This window comes from Cenococcum geophilum, assembly GCF_001692895.1.
Source record: "Cenococcum geophilum 1.58 unplaced genomic scaffold K441scaffold_76, whole genome shotgun sequence".
Classification (NCBI taxonomy): Eukaryota; Fungi; Ascomycota; class Dothideomycetes; order Gloniales; family Gloniaceae; genus Cenococcum; species Cenococcum geophilum.
Window position 1 is genome coordinate 263,130 of NW_027137634.1, and position 24,598 is coordinate 287,727.

General features: G+C 35.0%; 3 protein-coding genes across 3 annotated transcripts; 1 reads left to right on the forward strand and 2 right to left on the reverse strand.

Moving 5' to 3' along the window:
* Positions 1-10,438: 10,438 nt before the first annotated feature.
* Positions 10,439-10,648, forward strand: K441DRAFT_591310 (uncharacterized protein; the record flags this gene model as incomplete). Its single annotated transcript, XM_067644833.1, has 2 exons — positions 10,439-10,555; positions 10,586-10,648. Coding segments are annotated over 2 exons (180 nt in total), but the record flags the coding sequence as incomplete, so codon positions are not given.
* Positions 10,649-19,982: 9,334 nt separating this feature from the next.
* K441DRAFT_669813 (uncharacterized protein) lies at positions 19,983-20,594 on the reverse strand. Its single transcript, XM_067650185.1, has one exon. The coding sequence runs from the start codon at positions 20,303-20,305 to the stop codon at positions 20,078-20,080; it is 228 nt and encodes a 75-aa protein (XP_067497530.1). The 5' UTR covers positions 20,306-20,594; the 3' UTR covers positions 19,983-20,077.
* Positions 20,595-22,336: 1,742 nt separating this feature from the next.
* K441DRAFT_647441 (uncharacterized protein) lies at positions 22,337-23,710 on the reverse strand. Its single transcript, XM_067646857.1, has 4 exons — positions 23,325-23,710; positions 23,025-23,259; positions 22,492-22,957; positions 22,337-22,443 (listed from the first exon to the last, which is right to left on the reverse strand). The coding sequence occupies exons 1-3, from the start codon at positions 23,600-23,602 to the stop codon at positions 22,607-22,609; spliced, it is 864 nt and encodes a 287-aa protein (XP_067497531.1). The 5' UTR covers positions 23,603-23,710; the 3' UTR covers positions 22,337-22,443; positions 22,492-22,606.
* Positions 23,711-24,598: the final 888 nt, after the last annotated feature.

Sequence of the window (24,598 nt, forward strand, 5' to 3'; positions counted from 1 at the left end):
ACTTTTTAGTTTCTAACGTTTCGTGCACTTTAGCGAAACTTATTATATACCTCCTTTTATCTATTAAGGGGGTGTCTAGTTAACTAGTAATTTGGCTTTTTATAAATATAGTATTTCTTCTACTAATTATTACGAAATAAACCTCTATAAGGACCTCCACAATTACTTTATAGTTAACGTTAATCGTACCCTCTACCGTATCCCCTACTACAACCACTATATATTTAATTAGTCCAGTTATAATTATGTTGGTCAGCCAGGTCGATTAAAGTAGGTTAAAGTTAGGCGTTAAATTGCTATACTTCTTAAGAGCGTAGGGCGGTACTAATAAAGGATCTTAATTAAGTATATATTCCTTTATAAGTACTTATAGAGTTAAAGAGAGTAAGGTTATATTTTTTAATACCTTAGTATACGCTAATAACTTAATTACATAAGCTAAAGTTCTCTTAATATAATTTGGATAAACCATACTAAATTATCTAGAGTTAATTAAAGAGCTTTTAAAGATAATTAAGTTAAGAGGCACCTGGGTTTATAGCAATAATTTTTAAGAAGGTAGTCTCTCTCTACTCCAATATATACTGCTACTTATTCTCCTCTATTTTAAAGTAGCATCTTATTTTATATATTATTTAGTTAAAATTGTATCCTTTTCCTACTAAACGATTATAATAGAAGGTACTAGCTCGGCCCTTAAGCATAACTAAATAAGCAATATGGTATTAATTGGGTTTTAGTTTAACCTTCTGGTAATAGTCATAGAAGATACATAACTTTGAATTAAGGATATTATACAGTTCTCTGCTAAACTTTTTCTCCTATTCTAAATAGAGCTTTATAAGCTCTATAAGCATTTTTAAGGTGCCTCCAATTAGTATTTAGCTATATTATATTATAGGCTGTAATAGTAATATAGATCTAGTTAGCGGAGTTTAAAGGTTATTAAACCGCGAAGTAAGGGGATTTTATACTTATTAGGGGTTATTAATTAAGGCTATAGGTTAAGCTAGTTAATATAGGGGAGTTAAAGATAGAGGTGGAGGCGATAGATATAGAATATTAGAACTTATACCTAGAGTAATAGAGTTAAAACGTGTCTCTAGTAGTGTATTACTTAGGTTCTATTATAATTTAAGCTTCTTTATAGTGCGTAGTTAGTGCTTAATCTCTTATAGAGTCTATTTATACTCTTCCTTTACATTAATAACGTGTTCCTAAATATTATCCCTAATACTACCCCCATCTATAGGGATAAATACTCTATACTCCCAAAGGAAGTTATAGAAGTCCTATATAATATCTTTATTTATAGGAACCTATATTTCCTTTATTTATTTAATAAAGTCCTCCTTTATACAATACTATAGCGCGGTATTATTATATTTACTATCTTTATAGTGTTCCATACGGTATACTAAGAATCTATTTAGGTTCTATTGCTTAGCAGTTACAAAGTTAGTTATAGCTTTATCCTATATCTCTGGGTTAATATCTTTCTTATATTTCTTTAGATAGGTTAACGCTATAGTAGGTAGAATCAACAAGGTGTTATACGTTAAAGGTAGGCAGGATTTTTGGTTTTATAGAATTTTGTAGGTTTACTGTCTAAAGGTGGGCAATTTAAGATGTTATTCAACGCGTTTTAGACATCAACTTGGGACCTTAGGTTTAGTAACACTTCTAACCTAAAGTACTTAACCAAATCTTTATAAACGTAATTGTTCTGCGTAATAGACGCAACTTAGTATCTCCTAGTATTTAGTAACACTTCTATTACTAGTTTTCCGCAAGTTTAAGGTAGTATAGTATCGCCGGGATCCATTCCATATAAGCGCATATGGCACCCCTATACGAGACTGTCTTTTCTATTAATAACCTAGCTGCTCTATAGTTAACTGTATATTTAACCACTAATCAGTGTTGGTGTTATAGGGTAACTCACCAATGCTACTCAAGTAGATATAGTGAATGTTAGTTAATAAAGCTTATTATTTAGAATTAGGGGGTGGGTAAGGAACCTAAGGTTCCTTACTACACTAGTGCTGTGGCGACACGTAACGACACGTGACGACCGCTTACCTTATTCCCAACAGTTATAAGGATATAGACGATAAAATATAGTACAAAGTAAAGTAAATAGGCTATAATAAGACTACCTAGGAGCTACTAGAGAACCTAAAGAACGCTATAGGAAAGGTATAGGAGTATTAAAAGAGAAAAGGTTAGGTAATATTAATAAACGGAAATCGCTAAAGAACGAGCCACCTAAGGGGGACCTAGGAAGAGCGACTACTAAACTACTTAAAGTTATTTCCTTCTCTATTAAAAGAGAATCTATTCTTTTATTACCAAGTTTCTATAGACCTTATTCTATAAGTTTCCACTCCTTAAAATAAACTTTCTTACGAACTTTCTTAAAATAAAGTAAATAAGCAGACGCCGCAATATAAGCGTTTAGGGCCTTCTATTCCGTATTTTAAGAATATTTAAGCTTCGCAAGGGCCTATACTAGGTTACTATTAAGCTTTATAGCAGTAAATTAAACACAAAACCCTATAATAAATTACTTAGGGAACTTAGAGACTATTAAGAGTTATAAGACACGCACATTTAGTATTAGAGGTAGAGTGAATATTATAAAATAATTAAATGTTTGCCTTAGTGCACTCTAAATAAGAAGAGGGTTATTAAGATAAAGGACTTACTAACGTAATATAAACTAACCCCTTTTTCAAATAACGAGAACACGGAGATGGTATTATTTTACTAAGTAATAATATTACAGTAATAGTGCGGGCATAACGTTGCGCGTATAAAGAAGAAGAGGCTTTAGGTATTATAAGTAATAATATTAACCAAATTAATTAAGCGGATATTATACCTCTAGTAAATAACTTAGAGATACTAGGTATCTTTAAGGACAAAAATAGAGAGGAGGGAGATAGTGTTATAAACGCTTTAAGTATAATGTTATAACTACTTAAAGAAGAGTTAGAAGAAGCTAGTTAGTTAATATAAGCACGGTCCAAAATAAAACCCGTGGAACTATATAATAAGGAATAGTAGCTAAGGTTATATAACGTGCTACGTATTAAACGCGAGGAACGAAAGGAACTTATATACCTTATATATAACACGTATATTATATATAAGGAGAATTTTATAGGAGTATAGTTGTGTATTTAAGGACCCTTAGTCCCTACCTAGATAATTCCTTCCTTATAGTAATTCTTAGAATACAATTAGAGTTAATCTATTAGGTAACCACTCCATTAGTTGTTATTACGTTATTAACTTACTTGTATTACCTATATACCTAGCCTATTAACAAGTCTACCGTAGTTCTTACTGCAAGGCTCCGTTATAAAAAGGAAAAGAGGCGCTTTTCCTATTTTTAAGTAGGACAGGGATAGCTACTAGAAAGTAGCTAATAACAGTAGGATTTATAGAAGGAGGTAACTCCTACTAGGCTTCTAGTAAAGAGATATTAATAAGTAAAAGGACAGAATCAAATTACAAAAGGATAGGGAAAGGCGTTAGGATTTCTTATTTCTTATAGTTTTCTACCGTTTTCTTATTACCTAGTAATTGCTTATAACTTAGTATTTTACTAAGGAACTATAAACCCCTAGTTTAGGGGCTTATAAACTACTAGGATATAGTTACTAGTATATATTAAGCTACCCTAAGGGATTTATATATATAGGACTATAGCGCTATAGCCTAGAGGCTGCATGCGTAGTATTATACGTAGTATAATACAACGGATATAAAATAAAAAATAAAATAAAAATAAAAATAATTGCGAGAAGTTTCTTATTATAGATCTTATAGTTATATTTTTATAGTATAAGCTTAAACAAATAGAATGCGACTAGGTAGAGGAGACCGTTATCGCCTATCTAAGAAAAAATACCTACATTAACGTAGTTTAAGGAGTTAGTCTTAAGATAGAGTTATTATTCTAGTATAAAGTGAGCTAAAATAGGTGCTTTGGTAAAAGTATCTTTAAGGTCTTAAAATACCTTCTTATATTTAGGCGTCCAGATAAAATATAAATTTTTTTTCTCTTTCTTTTGCGGAAAGGCCCTTTATTTACATTATTGCTATAAGTAGTACTATATTACCCAAGAAGTTATATATAAATTTTTAATAGAAGTTAGCAAAACTAAAGAAAGCTTTACGTCCTTAATACAGTTAGGGGTTTGCTATTTAGTAATTATATATACCTTCTTAGGGTTTATACGGACACCCTTAATAGTAACGATTAGTTTAAGGTATTTTACTTTTATAACTAAGAATTTGCACTTCTTTAAATTAATATAAAGTCCTATGTCCCTAAAGCGCTATAGGACCTTTTAAATATACTTAGTATACTTAAAAGGGTCGTTGCTATAAATAAGTATATTATCTAGGTACGTAGAGCAGAAGTCGTTAAGGTAGTTCCGTAGGGCGTTATTAATATAGCTTTAAAAGCTGCCTAGGCCGTTATATACGCCAAAGGGTATAACAGTATATTTAAATTGGCTAAAGCGAGATATAAATGCGATTTTCCATTTATTACCTTTCCGTATTTAAAGGCGGTTAAAGGCAGTAATAATATTAAGCTTAGTATAGATTTTGGCTTAGTTAAGCCGCTTAAAAGTTTTATATATAAGCGGTACGGGGTATTAGTTCTTAATTATAATAGCGTTAAGTCTTCTATAGTTAACGTAGAATTAAATACCTTTTTTTAGCTTCTTAGTAAGGAGGATAGAGGCGGCTACTAGGGATATACTAGGATAAATAAACCCTTTATTAAGGTGCTCGTTAATATATTTTTTAATAACTAGAAGTTCTTCTTTTAATATTAAATAGGGTCTCTTATAGGGTAGCTTTTTTCCTTATTTAATATTAATAGCATAGTTATTAGGTTAATGTGGGGGGAGTATATCTACGCTCTTTTATAAGCATACGTTAATAAAGTTATAGTACCTCTTAGGGAGGAGCTTACGGAGTTCCTTATTAGTAAGTCCCTTTTTAAGCTTTATAAACTTTTTAAAGTCTAAAGGTAAAAGTCCGTAGAGTTTTACAGGGGCATCGTTTTCTAGGAGGTTGACTATATCTATCCTATTACTATAGAGGATATAGTTTTGTTCTTTATTAAGCATATATAGTTATAATTAAGAGGCTATAGTAATAGTTTAGCCTTTTCTATATACTATGCGATAGAAGGCTATAACACTTATATAATAGTAGTTAGTTATAGGTAAAGTAATAAGGGGTTCCTTAAGTTAGTATCTTAGGGAGTATATAAAGGCGGCTAGGCTATATCCTAGGCAAGTCTCTTTATAGTATTTAGAGTTAAATATTACTTCTCTCTTTTTCTAGTTAATGGCGGAGTTATATTATTTAAGTTAGTTTATTTTAAGGATAATAGGGTAGTTAGCAAGTAGTATAATATAGGCCTAGAGCTCTTCCTAGTGCCTATTTATATCTAGGTAGAGTTATACTATATAGGTAATCTTCTATATAGTATAACTACTATTAGCAAGTAATAGGGCGCGGGCTTTAGTAAGGGGTAAGGTAGGTAGGTTATAAGTGCGTATAAATTAGGTATCTATAAATTTATTAATAGCTCTGTAATTAATTATAGAATGGCTTTTATACTGTTTTTTGGCAGTAATTCCTATTATAGGTAAAACTATCTATTTCTGTCTATTTATCTTTACTAAGTTATCTATTAAGCAGGCCGATATATAGATCCCCTTATTATTAGGGCGTCCTAACCTACAACTTAGGCTAAGATTTAGCATTTTCCGTTTCCGTATCTAACTCTACTGCTATTACTACGTCTTTGTCTTATATGGTAGTAGTATATAGCGACCTATTTAGTGTTTAAGGTACTAGATTAAGTATTAGGCGTCAGCTACTAAACCTAGCTATTAGGCAGTTTAGGCCATAGCTATAACAGCCTTCTTAACGGCATTTATAGCAACGCCTTAGCTTTTAGAGTAGCTTATATTCTCTATCTAGTAGTTTTTATAGGAAGGTTAGTATAGAGAGGTTAATATTAGGACCAGTAGTATTGTTTAGGGTAGTAGGAGTTAGTAGTTTAATAGGTCTGGAAGGCTTCTATAAGGAGGTCTTTAGGTATAGGTTTATAGTAGCGATTTAGTTTAGTCGTTGTTTAATCTTTTATAGGGCTGCTATTATATTATAAACATCATTATAATTGTAGCTAGCGGCTGCGTAACTAAGGCGATAAGTAACTTTTTTAAGAAGATCTTCCTAGTCTTTAGTATTATCTTAGGTAAGAACTCTAGTATATTCCTAAAAGTTAACATAGAACTTATTAAATAATTTAGTAGGACTTATCTTTATAGCACGTAGTTTAGCTTAACTAGTGACCACTAGGCTATAGTCGCGGTATATTTAGTTAAGGTTATTAAGGACTTTTTAGTAGGACTACTATTTTTAAGGACTGCTAGTATTCTATTAAGCAAAGAGCCTATTAAATAGGATGCCCTTTATTTGCCCAATAATATAGCTAATTTTAGCATCTTTTATAGGGAAAAGGCAGGCGCTCTAGGCTAGTTTTTTAAGGATTTATATCTTTTAGTGGCTGTATTTCTTACGGTCACCTTTAAAGATTAAGGGATTAGGGTAGCGTATATTAGACCCTATAATAGCAGTTTAGGTTTAGTTATTATAGCTTTTATCATTACTACTATAGTAGGGGTTCCTATTAAGCGAAGCTGCTTAGTACTAACTCTTTATTAAGCGTTAAGTAGATAAGGTTACTAGGGGCATAGAGATATAGATAGCGTTATATACAGTAGAGGGGTGTTTAGTATTATTACAAATACGCTTATTAAGCTAAGATTGTAGGTATTTAATTATACCCTCTCTTTTAGTAACCGTTGTAATAAGTATAATCTTAGCCTTTTTTAATTGTTAGATGTCGCGTTTAGACACGTAAAGGTCGTCTTTAATCTCTTAGCATATATTATTAGTAAGCGCCTTATAAGCTTATAGGTCTTAGATAATATTATAATCTTAGGTAGTATATATCTTAGCTCGTATAAGCTTTAAATAATAGTTCTGTAAAAGGCGGTAGTATTTATTAGGTTTTTATATTACTATTTTTATAAATATCTCAGCGTCTCATATCTTAATCTTAATGAGTAATAGCCCTTTAGCTTATTTGTCTATAGTTATATAGTTAATAAAAGATAAGATATTATTAATGTCTACCTTATTAAGATTATTGTAGTTTTTTAAGCCGCTAGGCTTCCCTTTAGGGGTTAAGGCTAAGGCTAATAAATTAAATCCTTTTGGGATTAATTGGCGTTATGGGTTTAATATAGGTATTAGATTGTTCTTTAAGTTTAATATAATAGCTAGTAAGGAATTTTATTATACTATTATTAGTTCTTTAGAGGTATAAAGTAGGAAACATACTGCTTTTAGTAGCGCCTATAGTATTATAGAGATATAGAATTAGTTATAGGCTAAGCGTTAATAATAAAAAAGCGTAATATAATGTTATAGGACGGGGGCAATAGCTATAGAGCGTATGTATTTAAGGAGTCTATAAGACGTTATATAATCAATTATAAGGGTTAAAGGTGTAAGAAAGTAATATACCTACGTGTAGCTGACGTAAGCTATACGTAAGGTATATATAAGAGCACGGGGCTCTTCTATAGAGGCCCCTACGGTAGGGTTCCGTAATAGGGTATAAGTTAAGAATATTATTATCGCTATATTAAGTAAAGAAAATAAGTAGTATAGCTAAAGAAAGAATAAAGACGTTAATAAATCTTTATATAGACCTTATAGAAACAGCTAAACTAGTACAGCAAAGGATAAAAAGGTATTATAATACTAAGAGATCTAAAGGACTAAATCTTAAGGAGGGAGATAAAGTATAGCTACTATATAAAAATTTCAAGAGTTAATAACTTAGTAAGAAGTTAAACTACGTTAGATTAAGACCTTTTAAAATTATATAGATAATTTCACCAGTTATATTTAAGTTAAACTTACTAGCTAAGATAAAGATCTACCCTATATAGTATATTATAATACTAGAGCCAGTATATAGGAATATTAAGCTACTAGTTTATAAGGAAGACATATATAGAGGGTAGAAAGAAAATAAATAGTAAGTTTTAAAGATTATTAGATATAAGGATATAGATAATAAAATATAGTATAAAGTAAAATTAATAGGCTATAATAAGACTACCTAGAAACTATTAAGTAACCTAAAGAACGCTATAGGAAAGGCATAGAAGTATTAAAAAGAAAGTAGGTTAGGAAGTATTAAAAAAGGATTATTAAAGGACGAGTTACCTAAGGGGGACCTAGGAAGAGCAGCTACTACATTACTTAGAGTTATTTCCTTCTCTAAAGATATTACTCTCTTATTGCCTAGCTTAGCTAGACTATATTTTATAAGTTTCTACTTCTTAAAACAGACCTTCTTATAAACCTTTTTAAGATAAAATAGATAAGTAGATGCAGTAATATAGGCCTTTAGAGCCTTTTGCTCTATATTATAAGAACGCTCTAACTTAATAAAAGCCTAAGTTAGCTTACTATCTAGCTTTATAGCGGTAGATTAAATATAAAACCCTATCATAAATTACTTAGAGAACTTAAAAACTACTAAGAATAATAAAACGTATATACTTAGCGTTAGAACAAAGCAAATATCGTAAGATAATTAAATATTTACTTTAGTGCACTCTAAATAAAAAGGGGGTTACTAGGAGGAAGGACTCACTAATATAATATAGACTAATCCCTTTTTCGCATAACAAGAACATAGAGACAGCATTATCTCACTAAGTAATAAAATAGCAGTAATAGTATAAGCATAACATTGCGCTTATAAAGAGGAAGATGCTTTAGGTATAATAAGTAGAGATATTAACTAAATTAATTAGACGGATATTATATCTCTAGTAAATAACTTAAAAATATTAGGAATCTTTAAGGACAAAGATAAAGAGGAGGGAGATAATGTTATAGACGCTATAAGCATAATATTACAACTACTTAGAGAAGAGTTAAAAGAAGCTAGTTAGTTAATATAGGTATAGTCTAGGATAGAGCCCGTAAAACTATATAATAAGAAATAGTAACTAAGGTTATATAATATTATACGCATTATATACGGTATATAAAGGAAATATACGTATAATATATATAAGACGTACTTTATATACAGGGGAGGATTTTTTAGGAGTATAGTTATATATTTAAAGGACCTTAGTCCCTACCATAAATAGTTCTCTCCTAATAGTAAATCTTAGAATATAATTAGAGTTAATTTATTAGTTAACTACTCTACTAGTTATTATTACATTGTTAATTAAGTTTAATATCTATACACCTAACCCATTAATAAATCTACCGTAGTATTTCCTATAAGGTTCCGTTATATCTAGATTTACTTTAGTCCTTATATATATCTATTTATTCTTAAATATTAAATACCCCCCGTACCCTTTAGCTATAGCCCTTTAGTTACTATTTCTTTATCTACTTTAATACTAGCTACTTACTTACCTATTAGACCGGTATAGCAATATAAAACCAGCAATGCGGCAGTTATTTAAATATTGGCTCCGGCTCCTAAGGTAGTAAAGAGAAAAGTTTTAGATGCTAGCGCTACTAATTCAAAAACTATCCTAAATTAAAACCTAGACGCACCTCCGTATATAGGCCCAATCTTAAAATTATATTTAAACTTAAACTTTAAGTCGGGCTCGGATTTATACTCTAATTTATACTTAGACCCAAATACTAAACTAAATATTAGTATAGATCCTAATATCGGCCTAGACCTTAAATTAAACATAGATTTAGATTCTAAAGCTAAAGATATATTAAAGGATATTACTTAGTTAGAGGAGAAAGGGCTAGCGAAACTAAGGTATAAGCCCCAGACAATTAAACTTTAGAAGAGGAAAGGAGAATTCTAGGTAAAGTAAGATTACACTTTCCTAATATATAATTAATTACTCTCTTCTAATAGGAAGGGATAGGTTCTACTAAAGATTAAAGCTAACCTAAAAGACTCTCTACGCAAATATAGCTGGGGGAAGTTTAAGGTATACCTCTATTGGCGTAAAAAGCATTCTTAAATTAAGAAGTAGAGCTTAATAAAAGTCTATTAGAAATAACTTAACTAGTACTATAGGGATTTAACGCGCTATAAAATAGATAGTAATGTTATAGATAATATTTATAATATACATTCTAAACTAATTCTTTCCTCCGTAAATTTGTATACTAATAGCCGCGGCAGTAGATACTAAGCCTTAAGCTTAATAAGTCTAAAAAGGAAAAGTACGCTATATATATTTAGGGCCTTTATACTATCCTCTACACTTTTTAGGTAAATAATATTAAACCGCTCTATAGCTTTATTTAAGTTTAAATTTTACTTCTTCTCTTACTTAGCGTAGCTATATCTATAAGACTAGGAGCTTTAGTAGAAAGAGCTAGTAATAGAGGCAGCAATAGAGCGCTTTACTTTAAGGATATTAAACTTATAGTTATTTAGAGTATAGTAGACCCTAAATAGAGTATAATTATAGTAAATATTAACCTAGAAAATATAAAAAATAAGAATAAAGATAAACTATAAGTCTGCCTATAAACCTAGACTATAGTACCGGTTACTAACTATTATAGTACTATAGAAAGAAATTTATATTCCGCTTAGAATCTCTCCTAGCATTCTATATTATTTTATATTTCCTAGCTATAGGTATTAGCTAAGAGGCGTTTAAAGATAACTTCCCTAGTATTTAAAGTATATTTAACCTTAAGGTTTTAGCGTACCATAAGGTACTCCGCATTAAGTAGAAGGATAAAATACTAAATAAGCCCTTCTTCTATAATGTTTAGAATATAATAGGGGGTACTTATATCTTAAAGGATAAAGCCTTCCTATACGTAAAGTACTATTATATATTTATATATTTAGGCCGTATTACCAACTTTAAGATAGTACTAGAGTTATATTAGCTGCGACGTGCTTTAGGCTAAAATATTAATAGTAAGTCCGCTTTATTACCGTTTTTCGCCTTCTTATCTACGCTAATACTATAAAATTCGCTAGGCGTTTTTACTTTAGAGGAGTAGAACCAGACTATAGGCCATCGTAGTAATATGTACGAAAAGTACTATATACTAACGTATATTATAAGCGATTTTCAGGCTATTTATTTTAGAAGTCCCTTAAAAGACCTCCTTATTAAATCCGTCGCAAGAATAGGTCTATTAAGAGATCAATACGCACCTATAGAGCTTAATAATAATTAGCTGGAAGAGGTCTAGAACAACCCTAAACTTATAGCGCTTTAAAATGAATAAAAAGAATATAAAAACTAGATTTATAATTAAGGGTTCTACCCTATTACTGCAGCTAAAGGAACTAATTTATATAAGTAATATAAAGAGACTAAGTGTAAGATTTATAGTACCTCTCTAACATTGCATAGGCAACGATTTAATAAGGCTATTCGCGACTTTTATAATTCGGTTAATATAATTAAAATAGCTAGTCAGCTTAGTAAGAATACTATAACTAAAGTTCTAACACTACTAACTATTTAATTTAAGATTTAAGAGCGGGCTACTATTGCCAGAATACTCTTTAAGCTATTTAAAAATAATAAAGCTCGCATTAAGTTCGTCTACACTCTAGCTTAAGTATATTATTAATAAGAAACCTCTTAACGTACCCGACTACCAAGTGGCGAACACTACTATATGGCGAACCTATCAAAATCACGACATTAAAAATGCGAATTCCTTAACCACGAATAATTATATTTGTTATAGCTATCTACTAACTACTTATCTAACGTCTTAGGTACGTACATGCTATATATTCTGTTAGTTAATATATCCTGCACTTACGCACTACTTACTGCGGTCGCTTAGCCGCTACCTCTACTATAGCCTCCTAGGCAGCTCGTGCGCGAAATAGCCCTTCTGCTCCTAAAAGAACACCCCCCTTAGCTATATACTTACGCCTAGTTGCCCTCTTCCTTTTCTAGCACTAGTTTTCTATATATAGCTTCTTATTTTCGCTTATAAGTAAGACAGCGCTTAATATCGCTATTTTATAACCCTTAATAAGTTAAGTAAGGGCTTATCCTATTAGACTTGGTGGGCTATATATACGCTATTTAAGATAGCGCCTTAGCAGGGCCGTCTGGTATTATAGTTTAGTAATATTATAAGGTGTTTTAGCTACCTAAAATACATTTAATTGTAGATATTAGAGTAATGGCGTTTAATATACGGTGTATAGCTATGCTAGTACGCGATTAGGGCTATACAGAACTAGGCTAGTAGCTGTAAATCCTGCCTATATATTATTCTAATATAATACTATCTACCTAGCCTGCCCATATAGAGGCAGAAATTCGCGTTTATTAATATAGTTAATGCTATAGCCTATTATCTGCTTAATAAGGCATCTATAGGCCTACTTAAGGACTAAAAAATAACCTATATCTAGGGGCTGTAGTAGGTATAATAAATAGGGGGGTATATAAAGGACGATAATCTAGTGCTCTAGATAAAACTGGTTAAATTTAGGGGTAATATAGTTACCGTAGCTATTAAGAACTAGTAGTCGATAACGGCTAATAGTATAATCCTTTATATGCTTATAAAATACCTCTATTAGCTAGGTTAAGCCAATTTTATTAGTTATTTAGCTATTATCGCTAATACCAATTAACTAGTTATATGGTATAATCCCGTCCTTATACTAGGCAGCTTAGTATATTACTACCTTAAAGATAACTAGCGGTGGAATTGTATCTCCCCGTGCATTAATAGTTTTAATTATTATAACCTATTCTTAATTACCTGGCTATATTATTCTAGGTCTACCAACTATATTAGTTCTAGTAATAACCTTTATAATTATAATTAATAATTAATAATTCATTGCTTAACGTCCGATTTAGATTCCTATTAAGCCTACGCGGACTACTCCTTATTTACATATAGGGAGAAAACTCTATTTAAGAAAAATAAGAAAACCCCGTAATCCATCTCCCCACCTTTTAGGACTCGCCTACTTAGCGCCTATAAGTCGCCTATAGTGCTCTACTACCTTACTATTTAACCTCCTTAGGAACTACTACTGCTGTAATAAGCCTATGGACGCGCTAGTATTATAAACTATTACTCTACTACTATAAAGTTACTAGGGGGCACCTACTGCTCGCCCCCTTACCTTTTATTACTATTTCCCTTATAACCCGGAACTAATTTAGCATATTTTAACTAATAAGCCACTAGGTAACCGCCTTAAGGCCTTTTTATATTAAGAGCAGTATATTATAGTTCTCTATACTAGCTGCTAAGAGCATTATTTCTTAATTAGTGCGTAGGGGGCATAGTAGTATTACGTGTTTTAGTGTCTGTCTTAGCTAGCCACATTCGCATCTTCGGCTACCTACTAAAACACCCACCTAGTAAAGCCAATCTTTTAGTCTTATTATTCCTGTTCTTAAGAGTATTACTATTATATTTTTTGCCTTTATTAGGCCTTCTTAGAGCCCTTAGGTATTTACCCCCCATAGCATTAACTATACTATAGCTTAGGTTTGTCTTGCTTAAATTAGCCTCTATACCTTTAACTCCTATTTACCTCTCCAGTATTAGTCTAACCAGTATTATATTACGGTAGATAGTTTCCTAGCGTTCTTATATATTCTACTTTAACTCCTTTCTCTGTGTTGCTATTATCTTTACTAACCTCTTATACGTCTCCCTTCCTCCTTTATATAGGCCTAGGCCCTAAAGCGGCACTATTCTTCTTTTACTTTCTTTACCTNTTTCTCTAATATCTCTTNCCTACTTTANGGTTATTNGTTTNTTCTCNTANAGGGCACCCTAANGTCCCTCNATAGTTTACTTAGGCGTATCTTAATATACTTTATAATATTAGAGTTATATTTATTTTACATCCTTTATATTACAGTGGCTTTAATATATAACTATAGGGGGGGAATATTAGATTCCTTCTTAAGTAGTGCTATAGCCGTTCGCTTATACTCGCCTATAATACTTTAAAGGCAGGCTATTTAGACCTTTTAAAGTGGTTTAAGGAGTAATTTAGGGGAGCCCTTTTTAGTTTCTTTAATGGCCTAAATACTAGATTTATATATTATGGTTAGCCGGACAACTACTATATATAGTAGGCGTAACCTCTAGAAGCATGGACCCTATATAGAATTAACAATCCTAGATAAAGTAATAAACTATACTTAGCCTTTATAGGCCGCTTACGCCACATATACGCTCTACCAGAGCTTACTATCTACCTATACTCCTAATACCCTTAGGCCTTAAACTAGTTAACCCCTAAAGCCTTAAATATGAATTATATACTAGAGATCTATAAATTAGTTACGTTTTCTTATAAAATAGATTAGCTAGTATTTCTCTAGTAAGAATTGGACTCTATAACATTTTGCTTATTTTATATAAGTGTTATAGGCTTTCTTTAGTATTCTGCAATTCTTTACGGCTATTAGCCTATATATAATTAGGTTTGTATTATTAATAAAGCCTATCCCCTAGGTCGCCCTTTCCTTAAAGGAGTTAAGTAGGTTGCTTATAAAGAAAAGGAAGAGTATAGGCGAGAGGGGTAATCCTTATAGTATTCCTATTATAACTATAATAGGGGGGCTCTAGTATCCGCTAAAGACTAGTAATATTTCTTTCTAGCCTATAAACCCTTAGATAAATTATATAATCTATTCTAAGAAGCCCTTTACCCTAAGGATATACAGGAGACGCTTATAGGGTATATTATTATAGGCACTACTAATATCTAGGCTAAGCATTAATACTATAAAGTCCTTTCGCATCGCCTATATAGATTTAATAGTGGTAGCGAGTAGCGTAAGTACTAATAGTGTTAAGCGGTTCTTTCTTACCCCTATTTAGCTTTATAGTAGTAGGGCGTATTTCTCTACCGTATCTACTATATGTTCCGCTATTACCCTTTCTAAGATCTTATTAAGGGTGTTTTCTAAGGCAATAGGGCGGTAGCTTCCTAGGATTAAGTAATCTACTTTACCTTCTTTTTATAGGATAACCGTTATTATAGATCTTCTAAGTTATAGGTAGTAGCCTATAGCAAAGTATACTCTAGCTATATCTGCAAGCTAAGGTGCTATAAGTAGCCCATAGGTTTTTAGGGCCTTATTTAGAATCCTATCTAGTCTTAGTACTATATTATTTAAAAGGCGGCTAATAGTTCTAGCCATTTCCTCTATTATTATATCGCTGTTAACCCGTAGGCGAGTTACCGGTATTTCGCCCGTAATATTACTAAGGTCTGCTAAAGCTAGTTAAGGAAAGAACCTTTTTATAAGGATCTTTACCTTCTTATTATTATTGTTTATAGCCTATAATTCTCCTACTTTTCGTAGGGGTAATAGGTATAGGTCTTCTGCTAGGCGCCCTACCTTTTTCTTTACCCATTTCACTATAGCCTAAAGGCCCTTATTATAGGGGAGGCTTAGGTTAAAAGTATACTCGTTTATAAACTATCTCCAGTTATTCCTTACTTCTTTTTTTAGGGTATTTTTTAGCTGGTTTTTTGTATCTTTATATTATCTCTTATCTTTAGGGTCGTAGCTACTTATATATTTTCTTCTTACTTATTATTAGCTAGTAACTAGAACTACGCATTATATAGACCATATATATCGCGCGTAGGGGCCCGGTTTTAAGATCGGGCAGTGCTCTTTTAGCCTATTTTTAATTGCTGCCTAGATCCTTTCTAGTCTTCGGTTAATTTCCTTAGGGGTGGCTAATAAGCCTCGCTTGTTTAGTATTAGGTGGATTTCTTCTAGGTCTTAGAGTTATTGTTTAACTATATTAAGGAAACTGTCTATTTTAAGCTTCCTTATTATATATCTTTTTCTATTTAGTTACGCTTTGGTATCTAGGTCTAGCTATATCTAGATAGGGATATAGTCTAGGGTAAGTACCTATTCTTCTTTAGGGTTATACCTTTTAAGTCTTTAATATAGGCCTTCGTCTATAAATATAAGGTTAATTATACTTCTGGTAGTGCCTTATTACCATATAATTACTCCTAGGGAGGTAGCTAGCTTAAGGCCCTAGATATCTATAGCTCTTAGTAGGCACTCTAACTATTAATCTACAGCAATATAGATACCCCCCTACCGCGGGTAGTAGAGGTTTATATCTCCTAGTAAAATAGACTCTATACCTTTAGTTTCTAGTAAGCTTATTACTAATATAATATTCTCTGTTTATAGGACCCTTTTAACCCTAGGGTTATATACATTAATAATTTATACTAGTCCCCTATATGTTTAGATTGTTATAACTATAATATCTAGGTTAACTGCCTACTATAACTATAAGGATAGGCTAATAGCCTTACTAATTATAAAGCATACGTATATAGCTGCTTTTAGTTTATATAGGAGCTAAAATCCTTAGGGGCAGTATATTAATTATATAAAGGTATTATAATACGGTTCTTATATAGTAAGGATATAGTATTTCTCTAGGTCTAGACTGTCTAGTAGGGGCCTTACAAGGCAGTGGTTTATGTTGCCGCAGTTATACTATATAATAGATAGGTAGCGGACCCCCAGCGAGGGTCCTTTAACTCTCCTTTATTCCTTACTTCTTCTATTTTCACTTTCTTTAGGATATTTAGAGCTTCTATCTCTTATGTCTATACCCTAGTTACTACTTATTTTATATAAAGCTTTCCATTCCTATATTTTATATTCCTATTAGCGCTTCTATATCTAAATCTATTATTATTACTAGTTCTTCCCCTATTCTTACTAGTCGGCTATATGCCCTTTATAGGTTGGCTGCAAATGTTATATATACTATATTAAGTCTAATTCTTAATTATCCTAGTCTTAAGCCTACTATTACTGTCTATAGAGATCTTCCTACAGGGCGTCCTCTCCCTTATATCCCCTATAACCCTTATATCCCTAATTAGTCTAGTAATGTTACGCGGCGTCGCTTCTAGCCTATTAAGGCTTAGAATAGCTGGCCTAGCCCTCTAGTATTAAAGGTAGGAAACGCTAAGAAGGCGCCTATGTCCCCCTAGCTTATCGCCTATTATTTTTATTTATATAACCTAGTGTGTAGTTATTCCCGTAGCTATTAAGCCCTTACCTTCTATCTCCTATATTTAATGCAGTCTTCTCTCTCCTACGCCTTATATATGCTTTAGTAGCAGTTTACGCATTTTATTTAGTCTTAATTTAAGCAATATCTTATATTATAGGGGCCTNTATAGTGGCCGNAGNANACCTATNCTNCGNATATAGATTAGGTGTNTCCCTATTATATATAGNAATAGNATTATTNTAGGCGTAGTCTATAGTTATAGAGCCTTATATTATATATAAGGCCATTTATAATTATTCCTTTTTAGATAAGAAGTTTTTATATTCCTAGTATATATATACTAATAATAAGGAAGCTATACGTTTGTCTGGTATCTCCCTAGCAAGTCTTTAGCAACCCTTATATCCTCTTATTATTCTCATTATATACTTAGTTTATATTTTCCTATTAAAGCTATTAGATTTAGGTGATTTTAAGTCTTAGTATAAGGCATTCTGTTTATCTTACTATCTTCTATATAATTGCTGTATTATCTACCTAGCGTCCCTTTTCTACCCTAAGGCTTATAGAAACCGCTAGGACTTTAACTAGGTAATCCTTATAGAGTACTTTTATGCCAATACGTTCTCCTAGCCTATCCCCTACCCTTACGGCTCGTTCCTTTACCTATTAGTCCTTTAGGGTAACTTTAATATCTCCACTCTTAAGGTGTTAAACTATAATAGCGTTATGGACCTCTTTACGTATCTTTATAAGGACTTCTATTTCTAATTATCCCCTAAGCCCCTCTACTTATTCTATATTTGGTTATATTATAATTATATACCCAGTTATTAACTTAAGGGGAGTAGGTTCCCTATACTATAAAAGCGCAGCTATAGCGGCCTAGATGCGGTTCGCCAGTAAGGGGGGGTTATACTTATTTTTAATTTTACTTAGCCGTTAGAGGATTTAATTAAGGGTTTGCTAGAGGGGCGCCTAAGGTTTATTAGACTAGCGGAGCTATTCTACTAGCTATATTAGTTTGTTATAGCTAATAGTTACTTCCCTATAATTCTAGATACTAGACGCGTCTAATAGGCTTTATATTTTATTAGATACCTTTTTAATAGAGATATTTCCGCTTTATAGTATAGTATTCGCCCGTCTTTATTATAGAGGGCTATTGCTAGGCGTAGTTCTAGCGGTCGCGCGCGAGTACGAGCCACCGTCGTTTAACGTATGCCTCCCCTACGATGTATATATCTTAGGGGGATTCTCTAGGTATTTTTTAGGGTTCTTTTAGTTGGTTTTGGTCTTTTTAGGCCAGGTGCAGCAAGAGCTCCTTTTTCGATTATTGTAGGTTTTATAGTTATAATAACACCTATTTAGCAGCTAGTCTTATTAAAATTCTAAGTATCCTTATTAAGAATCCTATATTATATTTTTGTGTCTTAAACGTGTTTAAACTAGCCTTAAATAAGCATAGGATCCTCGCATTTAGTATATTAATAGTTATACTTACGATTATATTTAGATTATAGGTTATTATAGCGCTTAATAAATCTTAGTACCTAAGTTGGGCTAACTAGTACTGAGGTAGCTAATCTAGCGCACTATGTAGCTAGAATACTAGCCTACTATATAGTTGCGATCCTAGGTAGCATACCGCATTAATCTATTAATAAGATCTACTGCTTAAGACTGTCTTCTTGTATAGGTATAAGAAGGCAATTTAACGCGTAAGAACCGCGTTTTAGTTAAATACCAGCAATGTGTTGCCTAGCTATTATTTTAAACACATTATATAATACCGCAGCGGCGTTAAGGGAATTGGTTTAGCCCTACTTATAGGCCTAAAGAGCTAAAATCAATCTGCCCTCTCTATATAAGGCTTTTTATTGTTATAGTGTAGCTATTTTAATAGTAGTTACAGAACGCGTCGCGATTTTAATGGGTTCGCTACATAGTGGTGTTCGCTATTTAGTGGTTGGGTACGTTAGCGCAGAGCCTTAAAATAGAAGAAGACTAATTTTATTATCTTTAAAAGCTATAAAGTATATTTTATAAGTAAGCGAAAGAAGAACCCTAATAGATTTAGGAACGTATTAAATAACCCAAGTATTAGGGTCCGTTGCTATTAGTTATGCTATTGACTAGTAGGGGCTGTAGTATTGCAAGCCGATGTGCTAAGGTTTAGTTGGTATAACTTGGAGCACTTTGAATTCTAACGTCTATCTACGGGTGGCGGAAAACCACCTATGCTGGAAAATATAAGGGGTACTTTGACTTTAAGCAACTATAAATCAGCGCATACTCCGACCTTTACTAGAATTAGGTTTAAATAGCATACTATATTATTTTTAAACACGTAGGACCCCTTATACCTAAAAATTACATTTACATTATCGCCTCGCGCCTAATTTACAGAGAGCCCTATTCTTTGGTATAATAGAGTTCCTTCCCTATAGCACCACAGTTAAGCTCTTACTACTCTAATACTTAAAAACAGTCTTATCCGAGCCTTTAAGCCTTACTACAATAATTAATAATAAGAAGTCATTATCAGCCTTACGTCTGCTGTTAGGCGCAAAGTTATAGAGTCGCCACCTTGGTTAGTACTTCCGATCCGAGCAATTACTAATTCTGGCTAGGGTAAAGCGACCCCGCGTGTCGTAACATAATCTTTATAGTGTAATTTACGTATGCCAAGCTTGTGGCTGCCAGGCGTAATTATAGCTGTGCAGATGACTCTGGAGCAGCTAGCAAATAACACACTAATAAGCGTCAGACGCATCTCGAAGTGCCATATGCTTTATTACAATTTCATCCTCTCTTCCTATATGACACTTACGTACGTCACCCTTGAAGCAAGTTCTAACACTTTTCTAGTACATTCGCGCCACTGGGGCCTTCCATGGCGCTACTGGGGCCTTCGCCCACCGCCCCCGTAAGCTTGTCCGGGTCCCGTCACAGCAGGGCTCTTGTTGCCCCTTCCATCGAATCGGTCATTTCCGCCCTGATACGGAGGGGGGCCGGGAGGGCTATTCATGTATGGGTCGCTTGGCGGAGGGGTTGCCTTATCTTTCTTGCGGTTGCCGAAGAGAGTAGGAGCCGAGTCCCCATCGTCTTTTTTCTTCAGGAAGCCCATGGTGGTTATATTCCTGGATTGTGAGCAAGGGTGAGGGTTGACTTGAGGTCGAGGTCGAAGGCGCGGCTAGTAAATCTGGGGTCGTACTTAATAAATGATTGGGTGGAGATTTAAGGTGATCGCACACTAAGGGAAAGAGAAAATTTTAAGATTTGAAGTGAAGAGCAAGTGACAAAAGGGGCTGCGGAAGTATTTTAACGTAAGAGTGTTAGAGGAACAAAGGGTACGGTACGCTTAACGTTTCGAACTTAACCACGGCTGACGAGCTGAAGCAGTCGTGGACGCCAAGCTGTGGCGCGAACTTAGTCGTAGATGCTAGAAATAGATTAGGTGGCCACGCACGGGTTCCTTTATTCCAACCTCGAAATTTCCAATGTTCGCAATTGAATATTTAACGATTCCTCTCATATCTCTAAAATAGCCTTCACGTCAATCAATTCACGTTAGTGAGATAGTGAATGTCAATGGAATGTCAGACTGCCCCATGGAGTGTGATTTCCGCTAGCTGACAGGACTCATCGCTGCACGAAGGAGTCAGCTACCTAACCGGGAGGTTCGTCAGAGTCGTTCTAGTCGCTGTAAAGGTCGCAAAGTCGCGCGATGAAAATGAGAAGACCCGGGAACATGGTCCTCTATGGTTCCTCCTGACTCGGTTCACGAAGAACCCGCATGCACTCACGTACTGTGTACAAGATCAATTTGGAGCATGACCTACTGGCACCGCCGTTCAAGGACGCCTGATTATTCTCTTCCCTCACCAACTGCCAAACTATCTCTTCCACGCTACTTAGGGTCATTGTCGTTGGTTATTGTCGAAAAAATCCCTCCCTTGAATAATTTGTAGGATTTCTTGCTATTCCCTGAGGCAAAGCGCCCCCTAATCTGGTTAGGGTACTCCGAGGTCACTTTGGACTTGGAAAGCCTTTACAATGCGTATATAGAGGTTGCTTCTCCCTTCGGATCCCAACCGTTCTTTCTCTCAATCTGTGCTGCTTTAGCTTCCTCTACACTTAATTCTCCCCATTCCTTTTGACGATCTGCCGGACTCGGTGTCTTTGCTCTAATAACTAGATGTCGTACGCTTTCCAACGCCTTCCGTTACATTCCTGCTCTTGTGAATTGGAATCCTAGTAGAGGAAGAGCGTTCGCTGCCTAGAGAAGGCTTTTCTGTCATGGATTGTTCTTTGGCGAGGGAGATAAGGGGGTGTTAAAACCACTGAGACTGAAAGTTGTTTGATATGAAAGCGGAGTGGAAGGGCACTTAAGCCGTGTTACCATCATCTCCAGTTTGTGGTTCAATTTGGAAGGGCTTTCTCACCGTGCATGATCGGGACGTTGTCCATGTTTTGGCGTCAAACTCGAGTGTTAGCAGTAATCTAGAGAGACGACGGCGGTAACCGGGATTCAAGTTCCATCCTGTTGTCTTAATCATAGGTACGGACCGAGAAGCTAGGTGACGCTGTCTAGCACTTAGTCTACCCATAGCATACACACCCGCGGAAACTTCTTTAGTCTCCATCTCTTGGACATGCTTAATATCCCCTTCCGCATTATAGCATGTTCTAATCGCATCCTCCTGGAAGCTCCGCTCGTTGCTTGCCTCACTACCTTCCTCTGCTGAATGCTGCTCTGCGTTAGCCTTACCCTTATTCTGCGCTTTATAGGCCTTTTCCCATAAGGCATTTTCATCCAAATTGCCACTCTCTGCTTAGCGTTAGTATGCGTATTTTGGGTGAATGTCTTGTAAGCTCCTGTAGTTTGCCAGTAGAAGAAGATTCTTGGAAGTGATTGTCTTGAAAGGATGGCTGCGAAATGGCGGAGCCTCCTTGTCCCGGAAGACCATATAGGCTCTGTCCAGAGTTATACGTAAGACTGTGTGCATGAGAAGCTACTGAGCCTTAGGGGGTTTGAGATGGCGCAACATAGCCTCCTTGGCCCGGTAAGCCGTATAAAGCATTGAGAACCTGTCTATCAATAGAAAGCGTGTAATTAACCGGCTGCTATTAGACTTGATGAAAATTCGCTGGAAGAGTGGCAGGTAGTAGTATTTAATTGAGTAGACACATGTATGTTTCTGTTAAGACCGTCCTTACAAAACGTACATCCACTGTGTAAAAATTAATCCTACGCTTTCTAAACTATTATATATTAGCCAGAGCATGAATGACAACCCAACATTAAAATACCTTGCCGTTTAGCAGTTGAGTTGTGAGCTCAAGAAGCCTTGATACACGAATTCCCAAGCTGCACACTACATCTTAGCGTCTAAAGAGCCCAATCCTTCCGAATTTGTGCAGCTTGCTATCGCATCTCGTACAAAGGAGGCTGCCCATCTAGCTCGGATACCGCTGCCTGTCTCTCCATTCCTCTCGCGGGGGACCGGTTCTCATACTGATTGCCAACCGGATACGGCTGCTCTATCTGGATTGCTTCAGGATGTTCCTGAACCAGCTGCGTCGCCTGTTGCGAGCGGCGTTTCCCCCATACATATCCGAACCATAGCATTGCTATTAACGCGAGGACACCGACGGAAACACAGACGCCTATGCCTGCCTTTGCACCTGGGCTTAGACCGCCAGAGGGGGTGGAAGTTGGGAGTGGTGAGGAAGTTGACGTCGTCGAAGGTACCGTTTGGGCGGGAGTTGTAGGAGTCTATGGAGGTAGCAGGGCGTCATTAGCCCATGTATCATACAGAGACGTCAACATATCGGCTACTTACGCTGGTTGGCCCTGGTGAGCTAGTCGTGGAGACGAAGTCCGTAGACTGGAAGCGCACTTGTATAGCGAATGCGTTGATACCGCCGCCTTGATCATACGTCTCCAGAGCCAGAGACGTAGAGAAACGGTCTGACGCGGTGACTTGTAGGGTTCCTGTCCCGGTAAACTGTGATGCGCAGCCGAAACTCGATTGGAAGTTGAGTCGCTTAGAGGTAAGGCAGCGGAAAGTGTGTACCCTATGTATTTACGTACAATCAGTGCCTTTTCTCTTAAAAGTATGAATCGCCGGGGGTGCGCGTACGTAGGACAACATGTATACACCGTCTCGGTGAAGGAATTGATAGTATTGAGCGAGGAGCAAGCGGGCGTGTAGCCAGAAGGACAGTGTGCTGGTGAATAGTACGCCGTCGAATCGATTCGGTAGGCTGTGGGCAGACAGTCCGATGTGCTAGGTGGGCCCTGAAGTAAATAATAGCATTGATCGTTGCTAGGGCATGTTGTAAAGACCTTCCATATATTATCGCTCGCGAGACAGGACGAGGATGGGACGAAAGCTGTTGTCAAGGCTGCGATAGACATTTCTCAAATCAGTATACAGGACTGCTGTCTGTATTGGATGGATATCTAGCTAGAAAGCAAATGGATACGGATAATCGTCTTTGCCCATTAACGAGCCAAGGAAATAAGGGGTAGGTGCTTATCTCAGTTAACTCAGACCCTCGGAGAGAAAATCCACCTCACCTGCAAACTCCTGGGCCAATCAGCGGCTGGCACCGCCACACCTCTGTAACCCCTGTGACTCCTGAGCCAATTAGCGACCGGCGACGTAGCCTAATGTACGCCGCAGGCGTTAGCGCTTGCGCTATTTTTAGCAGCCAATTATAGAGCGCCGGGGTGGATTCCTCTCCGAAGGTCTAAGAGATTATAGGCGCGTTTTATAAGGGCTGTACAGCTGTCAGATAGTTCATATGGAGCTATTCATTGATGAAATAGGTTGATTGATTGATGATCTTGATCTTGTCGATGGTTGATTAACCTAGGGCCCCTGGGCTTAGACGAAGATATTTACAATACACGTGACTCGTGCACGTCCTACGCCTCCGAGAATACAGATTATCTAATACACCCCCTTAGCTTCGACCTGGTTGAGGACAAAGCTAGCCACCTTCTTATATCCGTTAATGCGTTAATTAAACTATAATCTTATCTAAATCCTTCCGTCTCGCTCTAATATTCTCCCTTAAGTCCTCCAGTTGCTTTTCCTTATTTAACTACTCCTTAATATCCACTATTCTAATTATATTAACAAAGCTCTTAAACCTTTACTTAGGCAAGGCCTTCGTAAGTCTATTAGCGATCATCTCCTTTATTACTGTCCATTAAAATTATACTTATCTTATTACGTATTCTTAACGCAACCAGTGTTAATAGATATTAATATATATTAGAGCTTCGTAATTAGCTTTGCCGTGTCTTCTATAATTAGTTATAGTGTCTAGATATTATTATAGTTAATAATTAAGGGCTCATTTAGCCTTAACGTTATTGCTTTAAATAGCCTACTAATAAAGATCG

Coding starts and splice junctions, on each gene's coding strand:
- K441DRAFT_669813 (XM_067650185.1), bottom strand. CDS start 20,305: ATGGGCTTCCTGAAGAAAAAAGACGATGGGGACTCGGCTCCTACTCTC.
- K441DRAFT_647441 (XM_067646857.1), bottom strand. CDS start 23,602: ATGTCTATCGCAGCCTTGACAACAGCTTTCGTCCCATCCTCGTCCTGT. Junction 23,260..23,324: donor GTGTATACATGTTGTCCTAC/GTACGCGCACCC, acceptor GTAAATACATAG/GGTACACACTTTCCGCTGCC. Junction 22,958..23,024: donor GCTCACCAGGGCCAACCAGC/GTAAGTAGCCGA, acceptor CTACCTCCATAG/ACTCCTACAACTCCCGCCCA.